The 14018-nt window shown below is 47.7% G+C and overlaps 1 protein-coding gene across 1 annotated transcript in view; it reads right to left on the minus strand.

Moving 5' to 3' along the window:
- LCP2 (lymphocyte cytosolic protein 2) overlaps positions 1–14018 on the minus strand; it is a 51333-nt gene that overhangs the window by 23543 nt on the left and 13772 nt on the right. The window contains exons 4-6 of the mRNA XM_025387677.1: positions 5336–5401; positions 4861–4892; positions 3625–3662 (exon numbers count right to left, since the gene is read on the minus strand). Of these exons, the coding sequence (XP_025243462.1) occupies positions 3625–3662; positions 4861–4892; positions 5336–5401 (136 nt within the window). The remainder of the gene's footprint in view (positions 1–3624; positions 3663–4860; positions 4893–5335; positions 5402–14018) is intronic.

Genomic DNA, 14018 nt, shown 5'->3' on the forward strand with positions numbered 1-14018 from the left:
GCCCACTCTCTCCCTGCCAAGCCTCATCACAGTATAACCCGGGGCCAGGCAGCCTGAAGACAGTTACTCCCATTTTACGGATGAGGAATCTGAGGTCAGGGAGCACCGTATCACAGGGGCAGCCAGTCATGGACTTGAGACCTGATGAAGGTCTTCAGACAATCATTTTACACAACACCTTTTTGCACCACAGAGAAAAAGAGAAGAAAGGAGAAGGATGCTGGAATAGAGGGTACTGGAATAGACTCTGTCTTGAGTTAACACATTTTTTGCTCCAGGCATCACCAAGAGAAAGACTAAAGGCCTGGAGCATTTGTGATGATAGTAGTTAATTGCCACTTCTGTTCAAGTGTGCCTGTGCTCAAAAAATGTCCTCTCATTATAACCTAGTGCAGCACTGAAGGCCTAGCTAATGGGGAAAACAGACAAACAAAGCCTGTTAAGTGGAAGGCAGATTAGGTTGTCTCTAGGAGGGGACGGTCAGAGCCTGTGCTATTCTTTTTGCTGAGAGTTGAGTGTATCAACACATCCATTATTCATGAAATCTGACACTGAGTGTGAAGCTGCTCTCTTGGAAAGAATCTCTAAATTTTAGATTTTTTATTGTATTTAATTTTTGCTTCTTCCTGGGTCTCAGGGAAAGTAAGCCTGAGGTGCTGGGTGCTTTTGCCTTTGAAGCAGTCTGTGAAGGTGAACGAGCATTGACTTCCCAAGCAGAGGCAGCAGCATCAGCAACAGTGATGAGTGCTCATCACAGTCATGCCAAACTCTAGGGCGCGAGTCAATGAGCCCAGACCCCAACGCTCAAGGGCAGTGTGGGAAAAAGCAATGGGAAGTGGCCACTTTTTGAGGAAAGAGATGTTCCAATGTCCTAGAAATCCTGACAGCTTTGGGTGGTCTCAGGCAGACTGTCTTTAAGTTGTTCTGTTGAAAGATTCCTGTGTTTGTTTTTGACTTGAGGAATATTAAAAACATCAACAATAGAGTGGCAAAGTGAGCACTGGGTGCCTTCCCAACTCCAAAAAATGACTTTGTCCTGCCCTGTCAGTGTTGTTATTACTTAGGAGCAGGTGGGCAGAGCCCCGGAGGAATGCTGCTTCAGATCAAGAGCCTCAGCATGGACGTCTGCAGGCACGTGGCCTCCCTCCAGCCGCTGCTGACCCCTCCCTCACCCTGTCTGCCCTAGGCCCGTCATTCCTGACTTTACACCAGCTCTTTACCCTATCAACCTTTCTCAAATGACAGAGTTTTCCTCTCTGCTTCTAAAACAATCATTTTCTCCCAATCATTTAGCTTCTAAATTTGTATGCATGGTGGTGTTGCTAATTATATTCTGCCATATGTGTGTTAAAGTAAATTAAAATGGAGACAAGGCCTGAAGAATCCCTGAGCAGACAAAACCAGTTGAGTCTCATCAGTGACCTAAACCTTACTTGATTTGCAAGCATAAGCAAAAGTTAACTTGGGTTATTTCTTGTCAATGTTTATATTAAAGAAAAACAGAATTTAAGCTCGACCAATCAGAAGTAGCCAGCAAACTTATAATTATATAACTAGAAGCTTTCCAGCAAGATAGACTGAATGAGATCGGTTATAACTATAATCCATCAAATATTTTCTTTCTTTCTTTCTTTCTTTTTTTTTTTTTTTTTTTGAGATGGAGTCTCACTCTGTTGCCACGCTGGAGTAGTGCAGTGGTGCAATCTCAGCTCACTGCAACCTCCGCCTCCCAGGTTCAAGTGATTCTCCTGTCTCAGCCTCCCGAGTAGCTGGGATTACAGGCACACACCACCACGCCCAGCTAATTTTTGTATTTTTAATAGAGACGGGATTTCACCATGTTGGCCAGGATGGTCTCCATCTCTTGACCTTGTGATCTGCCCACCTCAGCCTCCCAAAATGCTGGGATTACAAGTGTAAGCCACTGCACCCAGCCCAAATATTTTCTTTGTATTATATCCACATTCACTTTATAAACACTTATCCCTCATCCTTCTTCAGCAAAGCCTCCTTCTGGTTTGGTGCTGCCTGATTCATGAATCACTGTTTGCTCAAATAAACTCCTTTAAAAAAAAATTGCATTATGCCTCAGTTTATCTTTTTAAAATGGGGTATCCATACTGTGAAATGCTCAGGATTGGGTCCTTTATCTCCACTCCTTTCCCTGTATGTGCTTGCAAAGAGCTGGGCACATGATGGAGCTGCCAAGCTCTATAGCCACTGGTGAATGGAAGCCCTCAGTTTACAGAGAGGATTGGAGACTAGCCTCAGGCACAGCACAAGAGAGGCTGCACGGCAGGGATTCCGCCTCTGTGAGTAAACAGAAGCTTTTCAGCGGAAACTCGGGGCTGTTTTCCCTTTGTACCAAAGAAATCTGTGAGATTCCTTCATTTTCAGGTAGAAAGCATAAACTTAGCTAAAACTTTTTTTCCCCCCAAATTAAATGCTTTCTTTTACCAGAATCCCAATAGGACAAGGGATATTTTGTTTCTGCTTTTTTTTTTTTTTTTTTTTTGAGACACAGTCTCGCTCTGTCGCCCAGGCTGGAGTACAGTGACGTGATCTCGGCTCACTGCAAGCTCCACCTCCCAGGTTCACACCATTCTCCTGCCTCAGCCTCCTGAGTAGCTGGGACTACAGGCACCCGCCACCACGTCCAGCTAATTTTTTTGTATTTTTAGTAGAGACAGGGTTTCACCGTGTTAGTCAGGATGGTCTGGATCTCCTGATCTTGTGATCCACCCACCTCGGCCTCCCAAAATGCTGGGATTACAGGCTTGAGCCACCACGCCCGGCCTGTTTTTGCTTTCTAAAGGCACTAGAGGCAGCCTCTTACGGGAAGGACCACATAACTGAGGGTCTGGTTACCTGGGTCCTAGGTCTGCCTCTAACTAGCTTTGTGTTCTACACAAGTCACATTCTGCTCTCCTGTGGGCTTAGTTGCCTCATCTGTAAAATGAACAGATTGGGTTACAGTCCACAATAGAGTTCTTAGCCTGAGACTGCTTCGTGGGTGGTGACTGTGTATATAGGTTCCTGGAGAGGGGCCGTACAATCCATCAGACTCTTAGAGTGGGCACTGTGACCTTGCAATGTAAAAACCAACTGGATCGCACCCTTTTGAGGTCTTTTCCGGGCTAACAGTGGGTTCTGAAGTTCTTCTCCCTCCGTGCCACCAATGGGGACTTAAGTCCATGAGAAAAGCTACTTGAGGGTAGATTTCTAGGAGTGTCCATTTTTGGAGATGGGGGTTGTGAGTGGGGGGTGGTAGCAGTGGGTAAAATGCCGTCAGCAAAGTACAGCCTAGGGCCACGTGCAGCCCACCCTCTATGTTTGTAAATGAAGGTTTATGGGCACAAAGTCAAGCCTATTTGTTTGCTCATTGTCTGTGGCTGCTTTTGTGCTCCCGTAGCAGAGTTGAGTAGCTGAGACAGAGGCTGCATGGCTCCCAAAGCCAAAACTATTTCCTGTCTGGCCCTATGCAGAGCACCTTTTCTGGGCCCTGGGTGGGTGTGCTGGCACCATGTTAGAGCCCCACTCCACTTGGCTCCATGCTGGGTCCATATCACAAAGCCGCCCTGGACACTGCTGTAAAGGTGCAAGAACAGCCCACACCATACTCACAAAGGACGACCAGCCCCCATTGTCCTCTTCGTGGCTTTCTGTGGAAGGAGATGACACCACCGTCAGCACTGAAGAAAGCCGCCGCTTGAAGGAAAGTCAAAGCTTCCCCATTTGATGCCTTCCCTCACCAATGCCCCTTCCCCGGCCTCCACCTACCTTCCACACCCCTGGGGGTTGAGCCACTTACTGTCAGCTCCAGAGACCCTGCCCAAGGTGCTCATTCTACCTGAGCATGAGCAATGGTTCTCAACCTTTCACATGTGTAACAGTGATTTAGGAAGTGCTTTAAGACCTGTAGTTACCTGGGGGCCTGTGCCTACTGCTTCTGACTCAGCAGGACAGGCCAGGCCCCAGGAATCTGCATTGCAACACTTGTGTGATTGAACAGTTGAAAAGCTGCTTTACTGTAATCCCAGCACTTCGGGAGGCTGAGGTGGGCGGTCACGAGGTCAGGAGATCGAGACCATCCTGGCTAACATGGTGAAACCCCGTCTCTATTAAAAATACAAAAAATTGGGAGGGGGGAGGGATTGCATTGGGAGTTATACCTGATGTAAATGACGAGTTGATGGGTGCTGACGAGTTGATGGGTGCAGCACACCAACATGGCACAAGTATACATATGTAACAAACCTGCACGTTATGCACATGTACCCTAGAACTCAAAGTATAATAATAAAAAATAATAATAATAATAAAAAAATACAAAAATTAGCTGGGCGTGGTGGTGGGTGCCTGTAGTCCCGGCTACTCGGGAGTCTGAGGCAGGAGAATGGCATGAACCTTGGAGGTGGAGCTTGCAGTCAGGCGAGATCGCGCCACTGCACTCCAGCCTGGGCGACACTCCAGCCTGGGCGACGGAGCGAGACTCTGTCTCAAAAAAAAAAAAAAAAAGACAAGCTGCTTTAAAGACTCAGATGCAGGGGGACTAGCTCAGCTCAGGTGCTCACTCAGAGGCGGGGTCCCTCTGTTTTCCTCTACAGAGCCCCCAGAGTTCCTCAGTGTGTCTCTGAAGATGGTCCCAGCAGAACAGGGGCCATAAGCCAGGTGCCCTGCAGAGCGACATCTCCTCCCCTCCATCTAGACCCAAACTGTTTTCTGGGTAAGAAATGGCTGACAGACAAGTCAGTAAGGTCACCTGAATGAACTCAAGGAGCCCCCGGAACCAGAAAGGCAAGAAAACGGAAATACCTATCACCAACTAAAGCAATCACCTCTCAGCCCTGATAGTTTTACCTGTCTCTTCAGGAAACCGCTGGACTTGGGGTCTGCAAAGGCAAATAGCATTGCGTTAACGGTCCTGTTGATTTAAGGCGATCTTCCTCGTTCCTCAATCTGGCCCAGCGAGAGGGAGCCCCAGTGGAGAGCATGTCTCACTGCTCAAGAGGGGCTTGTGTCCTTGCTGCTCAGCAACTGGGGCTAGGATACCCTGAAAATTCTGGAAATCACCAAGCCTCATGAGTGGCATGACTGGAAGCTCATGACTGTCTGATGCTCTAGAGGGAAGTTCCCCTGATGTCCCAGACCCAGGGACAGGATGCAGGGCAGGGGAGGAAACCCCTTCCTCTCCTTGGACACCATCTTCCAGACCCCTGGGATTCAGGGGACCAATGCAGGTCAAAAAGTAAGGCAAAAACAGTTCTGTGCCTCCCTTTTAAGGTTCAACTTGGGATTGAAAAACCTTGCGTTTCCTTACACCAGCCCCACTCACTTGCGTGTGAAGATGCTCCTCCTCTCTTCGTTCTTGTTGATTTCTTGACTTAACTTACTGAGAATCCTGCAAGATAAAGAGACAGATGAAGAGACAAAACCACCTTCTCTCAGTCTCAACCTTCCCCCTGACCCTTGATGTCCCCTGGTCTATAGAAACTTGGGGCACCAGGGCCAACTTTAGCCAACCTCCTCTTTGTCACCTCTGCAGGGACCCTCTGCTCCTCACTTCCTCCCAGAATTTGCCACCTTATTCTCCAGGCCAGACCTTCCTCCTGCCCAGGAAGCCTTCTTTCCTCCTTGCTGATCTGTGTCTGGCTGAACCTTCCAAGTCCAGCTCAGAGCTCCCCTTTAAACACTTGTCAGCTCACACCTGGCTTTCCCTCTGAAAATCAGGAGCCTTAGGATCTGGATACAATAGCTGTGTATTTTCTTGTCTTACTATTCCTGGGGCTGAGGTCCCCTGGCTCTGCATGACCTGGCAGTGCTGTCTTGTTCCCAAGAATCTTCAGACCATCATCTAGACCCACAGGAATCAGCTGCTCTTTGGAGATTTCTTATCACAACCTCTAGTGGGCTGTTCTGTGGGCTGCCATCTCCTTCCATCTTCCCCTCCCAGACTCCCACTCGGTGATGTGGATTCTGATAAAAGCTTGGGGAGGTATTCTCTATAATGGCAGGGGCTGTAGAATGAGAGACTCCCTGAATCACTCATGTCCCTGAGACCAGCTTTGATGAAGACACTTGAAGATACTCTTAGTCCCCAAGTTCCTTCATGTCAGAACTAGTAAATCCCCAAATCCCAGGATAGAGCTGGGGGAGCTGGGGCAAGAGGGCTTTGCTGTCAGAACTGTATCTCCAGCATGCCCTAGCAACAAGCATCCATTCCAGTCTCTCAAACATCCAGAACTTGAGACTCTAGCCCCATTGGTCACTGATGAGACCAACAAGACCCTTGGTAGTCAACAGGCTTAGTGTTTCCTCAAGATCTGGGGCAACTGGAAGGAACCTCAGATTATCAGTCCAATTTCATTTTACAGAGGAGGTGGCAGAGGCCCAGACAAAGAAGGGACTAGCGGATCATGAAGTCAAGAGATCAAGACCATCCTGGCCAACATGGTGAAACCCTGTCTCTACTAAAAATACAAAAAAAGCTGGGGCATGGTGGTGCGTGCCTGTGGTCCCAGCTACTTGGGAGGCTGAGGCAGGAGAATCACTTGAACCCAGGAGGTGGAGGTTGCAGTGAGCCGAGATCATACCACTGCACTCCAGCCTGGGCGACAGAGGGAGACTCCATATTTAAAAAAAAAAAAAAAAGGGACTAGCTTGAAGCCACATAGTAGTTAGTGGTAAAGACCACCCTTCTTCCCACAACTCACACCAGCACCAAAAGCTAGCCTTTCTAATTTCCAAGCCAGCGCCCTTTCAACGCACACACCCCTGTGTCAGTTCCCTTTCTGCTGCAAGCTCTCTGGAGGCAGACACTGTTGAGTCCCTGGCCTGCGTATGAGAGTGGCTCATGATCTCTACTCTTTCTGCTTAACGACCATCTCAAAGTAACGAGTTTAGCCTAAAATAAACTTGCTAAGTTAGCAAAGGAAGTCCTTAGCAGCCACCATTTCTTGATTCCTCCATCACCTCCCCTGCCCCTCAACTCCCCCATTTCTCCCAATAAATGGGATCCAGGCTGGGCGCAGTGGCTCATGACTATAATCCTAGTACTTTGGGAGGCTGAGATGAGCAGATCACTGAGGTCAGGAGATTGAGACCAGCCTGGCCAACACGGTGAAACCCCGTCTCTACTAAAAATACTAAAATTAGTCGGGCCTGCTGCATGCCTGTAATCCCAGCTACTCAGGAGGCTGAGGCAGGAGAACCACTTGAACCTGGGAGTCAGAGGTTGCAGTGAGCCGAGATCACGCCACTGTACTCCAGCCTGGGGACAAGAGCAAAACTTCGTCTCAAAAAAAAAAAAAAAAAAAAAGAAATGGGATCCAAACCTCCTACCTCATTAGAATAATAGCACAAACAAATTTTGATCAACACATTGGGTACTTAAGAGGAAAAAGAAGGAGAAAGGGAAAGGTTTGCTCTCTGTAATAATATTGTTGACAACTCCAGGCTTCTGTGACTGCGCAGAGAGAGAGGTTTTAAGAGCAGCAATGGGGGCTTCCCAGTCGCCTCCTGACCATGCTGTCAGAGTGCTTGTGACATGGTTCTTTTTGGTTCCTTTAAGTGGTTGTTTCGAGAAGGCAATGGGCATGTGGGATGGAAGGACTCCTACAGAGCGGGCGAGGGAGCCCTGTTAGTGTTCTGTGTCCTTGCCATGTCACACAGTGCTGGCTGCAGCAGCCACTCCCATTCTGTCACCTGTTTATTCAACAATGTGCACTGAGGGCCTTCTAAGTGCTGGGAACTTAGAAGTGCTCAAAGTGCATCAATGAACAAAACAGACAGATCCCTGCTAGTGGAGAGGAAGCTTTAAGGAGGGGAAATGTGATGCATATGCACCGTGCGCATGCAGCGTGGGGGGCTGGGGAGGGGGATGGGAGTGCAGGAGTGGGGTGCGGTTGCCATTTAAAATGATCGGGCCTCACTGAAGAGGTGACATTTCAGTAATGACTTGAGCGAGGTGGGACTGAAGCTCACCTCAACGCCCTCCTCCTACAGAGCTTGACGGCGCTCTGACCAGCTCACAGCGCTGCTTTGGATCTTGAAAGAACCTCCTGCTCTCTGTGGTGTTGCCTCTCACCAGTATCTCTACAGCCAGGCTGGAGGCTGCTGGGGCTCGAACTGGGTGAGGAAGGAAATGCCAAACCGCAGGGCTCAGCAGAGGAGCAGCAAAGAGCTAAGCGGGGGGTGGGCAGAACTGGGCCTGACAGTTGGCTTGCAGCAAAGTGTGGGCTCCTAGGGTTCTCCTGCTTTAATGGGCTACAGGAAGCACCTTCCAAGCCTATGGGACCACTGCCAGGGACTGGTGGACGGGGCAACAGTGATGGTGGGCACAGCAGGGAGGTGGTTGCTATGGCTATCACTAGGTGCAAACCTTCAAGTTACACCCTACCCCCAGAGGACCAAGTGACAGTGAGTGGAGGGAGGTGACTCATTCTCCCTTCACCCCATAAACCCCACGCCTCACTCAGGACCAGAGCAAGAAGTGACGGGGGCTGGGCAGCCATAGACAGTAGTCCTCTCTGCTTGCCTTCGTTTAAGGAACTAGCTGGCCCTGGAAATGGGCTGAAGCTCCCCCGAGGAAGCCAGCCCATTGTAGGAAGGTGGCACTCTACAATGACCTAACTTGCAGCCTGGTGGGGGCCAGTCTTCATCTTCTCAGTCTAAGGGCTCTCCTGGTAATGTACAAGGTACAGGGGCTGCAGGCACAGACAGTCTAACTGCAATGTCTGGCCCCAAGGGTGGCGCCCACTGTGTGACCTCAGACAAGGCAGCTGCCCTCACCTGGCCCCAGATTCCTTATCAGCACAATACAGGGGTTAAACCTGATTAGTGAATCCCTGATGGGCTTGATCATCATGATTCCCTAGCTCTACCTGTTACAAACACTGATCACCAGGCCCAGCCAAACCTACCTGAACAGACTCTCCGGGGAGAAGCCTGAGGCTCAGTGACATCAACTAGCCCCCAGGTGATTTTTATGATGATCCAAAAAGCTTGTGAAATAAATCCTGTTATTCTTGACACTGATGAAATTGTTTGTTTGCTTGTTTTAAAGAGAAGGAGAAGGAAAGGTAGGAGAAGGAACTTGGTGATTCTAAAGGGAGTGAAGTAGGGGAGTGGGGGTATACGAGGCCTTAGCTGGCCTTTGATATAGCCCTTTAATTCTCCCCCATGCTTGAACAACTGTGAAGGAAGACCTACTAGTGGGTCTAGAAATCAACTTTACTGTTGACACAAGACGAAAGAAACTATACAAGAAACGAAGGCTGGCAGGCAGGCGGAAAAGAAGGGAGAGAGGGAGGGTGGAAGGGAAGGGAAGGGAACGGAAGGAAAGGAAAGGGAAGGAGAGGGGTACAGAATAGAAAATATCAGCGCACAAAGCATCCATTGTCCCGTGAAAATTCCATCTTCGTTTCCTCTACTGTGGCACGTGTAGCTGTGTACTGGCTTATGGATATAGAGCGCGTTCTTGCCACAGCTTTGGCCAACTTCTGACCTACTCCTTTTATGGGGCCCTCCCACAGTAGGAGCCTTGTTCCCTGGGCTCAGATTTCAGACTGCCTGCTGCTCCCTCCCAGGACAAGGCTTCCAGGCCCTGGGTAGGGCAGATGCCTCTTCCACAGCGCTGTTCTCGCTGTTCTCGCAGTGGGACCCTGGACCTCTCCTTTTCCCCACCCCTCCTCCCTGCACACATTCCCATGCTCAATCCTGCTCTCACTCTGCATTCCAATCCTTCTTCTAAGGAACAAAATGTTCTTTCCGTCTTTAAAGATCGTCCCTTGAACCAAGAGCTAAACCTTCTAAATTCTATCCTTGTTACCTGAGAAGCCAGAGGCAGCCAGATGTTTTAAGACTCAGGAAGGAGCCTTTCACCATCACCTGAGGCCTCGATGGACAGCGTAAGAGTAGGACATAATAATTTGAGGACACAGGGTGTACTCCCTACTTGTCACCCATGTCCCACTGCAGTTTTACATGGAGTGTTTTCCTGGTGCCTCACGATCATTTTCCTGGTATACAAGTATAATTATTCTCAGTTTTACAAATAAAAAAGGCAGGGCTGGCCAGCTGCGTTGCATGCCTATAATCCCAGCACTTTGGGAGGCCGAGGCGGGTGGGTCACCTGAGGTCAGGAGTTTGAGACCAGCCTGGCCAACGTAGCAAAAGCCCATCTCTACTAAAAATATAAAAATTAGCTGGACATGGTGATGCCTGTAATCCCAGCTACTCAGCAGGCTGAGGCAGGAGAATCACTTGAACCCAGGAGATAGAGGTTGCAGTGAGCCAAGATTGCACCACTGCACTCCAGTCTGGGCAACAAGAGTGAAACTCCAACTCAAAAAAATGGGAGAGGCTCTGAGGGACGCAGCTAGCTGTCAAAAGGCACGTGACCAGCATTTATGGGGAGAGGAGGCTTCACTTTGAGAGCTGTGGGCTTGCACTGGAAGAGAAGGAGCAACAGCCGACGGAGGCACCTTTCCTGTGGGAGGGCCCTTGAGGACTGACGAGACCTGGGTCCCTGGACAGCAATTAGCCACTGAATGGGACAGGGGAGGACCATGTTGGAGAGAGGCCCTGTCACTCTTTTGGTTTTGCTGAGGGCTGGCCATACTCTTTTTTTTTTTTTTTAAGACAGAGTCTTGCTCTGTTGCCCAGACTGGAGTGCAGTGGTGCGATTTCGGCTCACTGCAAGCTCCACCTCCCAGGTTCATGCCGTTCTCCTGCCTCAGCCTCCCGAGTAGCTGGGACTACAGGCACCCGCCACCACACCTGTCTATTTTTTTTTTTTTTTTTTGTATTTTTAGTAGAGATGGGGTTTCACCGTGTTAGCCAGGATGGTCTCTATCTCCTGACCTCATGATCTGCCCTCCTCGGCCTCCCAAAGTGCTGGGATTACAGGCATTTGAGTGGCCACATCCTTTAACAGGCACAAGAATATTCATTTCGCCTCTGTATCCCTTCCCCCACACCTTTCCTGTCTTCTCTGTCTCTGGTAGGGAAATAGGCACAAAGGAGATGCCTCAGGAGGTTGTTTCTGCCGTTAGACTCACAGCCTTTCAGGAAGACAGACAAACACTTCTGCATTATTTCTCAGCTTGAATCGTAAGTTTTCCCAACCTAATTGCACTATTGGTAATGGCTACAGGGAGAACCAGCAGAAAGAGTATTATCCAATACCTATCTGCTGCCTCCACCTGTCACTCTCCTCTCCTTAATTTTAAAGTTACACTGTGGATTTAAATACAAAACATATAACATCCGCTCCTTTAATGAACTCCGAAAAGGCACCAGTAGATTTGAACGCGTATTCATGTATTCTATTGATTTAATCAGACTGTCGTCAGCTGTACCATGAGGGTCAACCTAGGCCCTATAAAGGGAGCCTTTATTTTTTTTCTTTAAAAATCCTCCACCTTTACAATGTTGGAGGTGTCTTGGGATCAACCATGTCCTGAGAGAGTGACAGTATTTTCAGGCTGAGAGAACCTTCCTCACCACAACTTACCTTCTTAAAAATCTATTTAATACTTATATTGTAAGCGTCAGGGAAGGAAATAGAGACATTCAGAGGAGTGTAATATTGTTTTGGTTTTCTGTACATGAACACAATTTCTTTTCCAAAGGCCTTTGGGGTAATGATCAAGACAAATAAACCTGTGTACAAGGGCTGGAATGAATAAAGTATTGAACACCTGTAAGTATCAAGGACAGCACCAGGCAATTTATGTTTGCTGCCTCCTTCAATGTTCCCCACTCCTTAGAAGTTAGCTCTTTTCCCTTCTACAGACAAGGAAGCTGAGGCTGATTGCTTAAATGACTTATCCGAGGTCCTACAGCTGGCGGGAGGCAAAGTCAGCTTCAGAGCCTGGAGATCCCTCACTCCAAAACCCTATGTCCTCTCTATTCTTTAATCTCTCCTCTCCAGAAAGACAGAAGAGTTAAAAAACTAAAATTGCTCTAATTGGGATTTTACATAAAGCAAGAATAGCCAACACTTATTCAGTGCATATTGTTATTTTCCCATTATTTCCCCTAATTTTCCCATTAACCCTCTGAGGTAGGTTCTATCATTATTTGCATTATACAGATGAGGAAGCTGAGGCTCGGAGAACTGAGCTAACTTGCCCTCAAGTCTCACGGCCTGTGAATGGAAGGATTGGATTTCAAGCACCTGACCTCAAAGCCTGAGCTTTTTCTCACTAAGCTCTCCTCTCTGCCTGTTTATACCCAAAATAATAGCACTTAAAATTCGTGGGCTTGTATAGTCTCTGTAACCCATTCTTTCCTTTTATAGTTTAGGAAGCTGAGGGTGGTCGAGGGATGTGTCCCAGGTCACATAAGTCATTGGAAGTAGAGCTGGAATTGGTCCTTGTTACACATTTCTGCCAAGAGGGACAGTGAGTCTCTAAGTCACCTCATTAGGGCAGCCTGGACCTTCCCTTGATATCTTCTCCATCGTTCTCCATATTAACCTTTCATGTTCTATGGGCAGGCAGGCCTCATAGTCTTTCTAGGGTGCACATTCAAACACATTGGAGGAGGGGATTCCCTCACAGGCCAAGTTTTTGTTTCAGTTTTCAGAGAGCTAAAGAAATATCCCACCCCAGTCCATTCACAACGTGTTTATAATTCTCCTGTTCACGCTAACCAGAAGCCATTTCCCACCCCTACCACCTTCTCCAGGCTCTCAAAAAAGCTAGAAGACATCAGCTGAGCTTAGCCTTAAGGTGAAAAAGGATCTTCCAAGTTGAAAGTGACTTCTTTATCTCTGTCCTTCCACTGTTCTGATTAAATCTCTTCCATCCTCCCATCTTCACAGCTACAGTGCTAAGGGAGGTTCTTAGCTCATTGGCAGGATCTTGGTCACTACCAACTAACTTGGTCTCATGTCCCCAGCTGGGCTGTCCTCCAGATCATCACTTACATGTTCTGGACAGAGATAAGACACAAATTTACCTTGATGCTTACTTCACCAACACTCTCTGGCTCCTGAGAACTGCTCACGGGACCTTTATAAATTGTGGCACACCGCCCCCAACCAGTCACTTCAGCCTCTGCTTTCCACTCACCTAGGTATACGCCCCAGCTGCTCTGCCCCACTGGCCGTTCCGCCAGGCACACTGGGTGGTGCCTCTGTAATATGTTCCCATTTCTAGAATGTCCTCCAATCCATCCTTCCTATTTCAAGATTTAACTTAGGGTCCCTTCCTCCCTTGTCTGCCCTGAATACTCTAGGGAAAATTACTCCTGCCTTCCTACTAGCCCTTGAACTTGTGCATGCATGCACCATTGCACTGTTGTAATTGTAGTATAGTTGCTTTGCTTGTCTATCTGACCTCCCTTTAGAATGTGAGTGTCCTGAGGATGAGGATTCTGTCCCATATCTTTGTAGCCTGAGTATTTTTAACAAAGGCCTGACACATTGTAGTTATCTAATAGCAGTTCACTAAATGAATAAAGTATTATGGAACTATTAATCTTGTATAGGGACCACAGGATGCAAACTCAAATGCCCTCAAGGGCCACGTACATACATAGACCTACATAGTTACCATTTCTGGCATTCTTCGTTCCTAGATACACATCCAGGTTAATACCTGGTGTCACTTCCTTTCTGCTTGAAGGACTTCTAAAAAGCACCTACAGTTTAAAAGGCAGTACAGTTCAGATTTTGTGTGTCTGAAAAAGTCTTTATTTCGTCTTCATTTTTAGAAGATATTTTTGCCTAGTATTAAACTCTAGGTTGACAATATTTTTCTTTTGCTATTTTACTTTCGAGAAAGCTGCTGTGATCCTTACATTTGTTCCTTTGTATGTAATATGTCTTTTTTTTTTTCTGACTGCTTTTAAGATTTTCTTTTTATCATTAGTTTTGAGCAATTTGATTATGATGTACCTCAGAGCTAGTTTTCTTCCTGTTTCTTACATTTGGAATTTGTTGAGCCTCTTGGATCTGTGGGTTTATAATTTGCATCCAGTTTGCAACATTTTTAGCCATTATGTCTTCA

This window comes from Theropithecus gelada, chromosome 6 (assembly GCF_003255815.1).
Source record: "Theropithecus gelada isolate Dixy chromosome 6, Tgel_1.0, whole genome shotgun sequence".
Taxonomy (NCBI): Eukaryota; Metazoa; Chordata; class Mammalia; order Primates; family Cercopithecidae; genus Theropithecus; species Theropithecus gelada.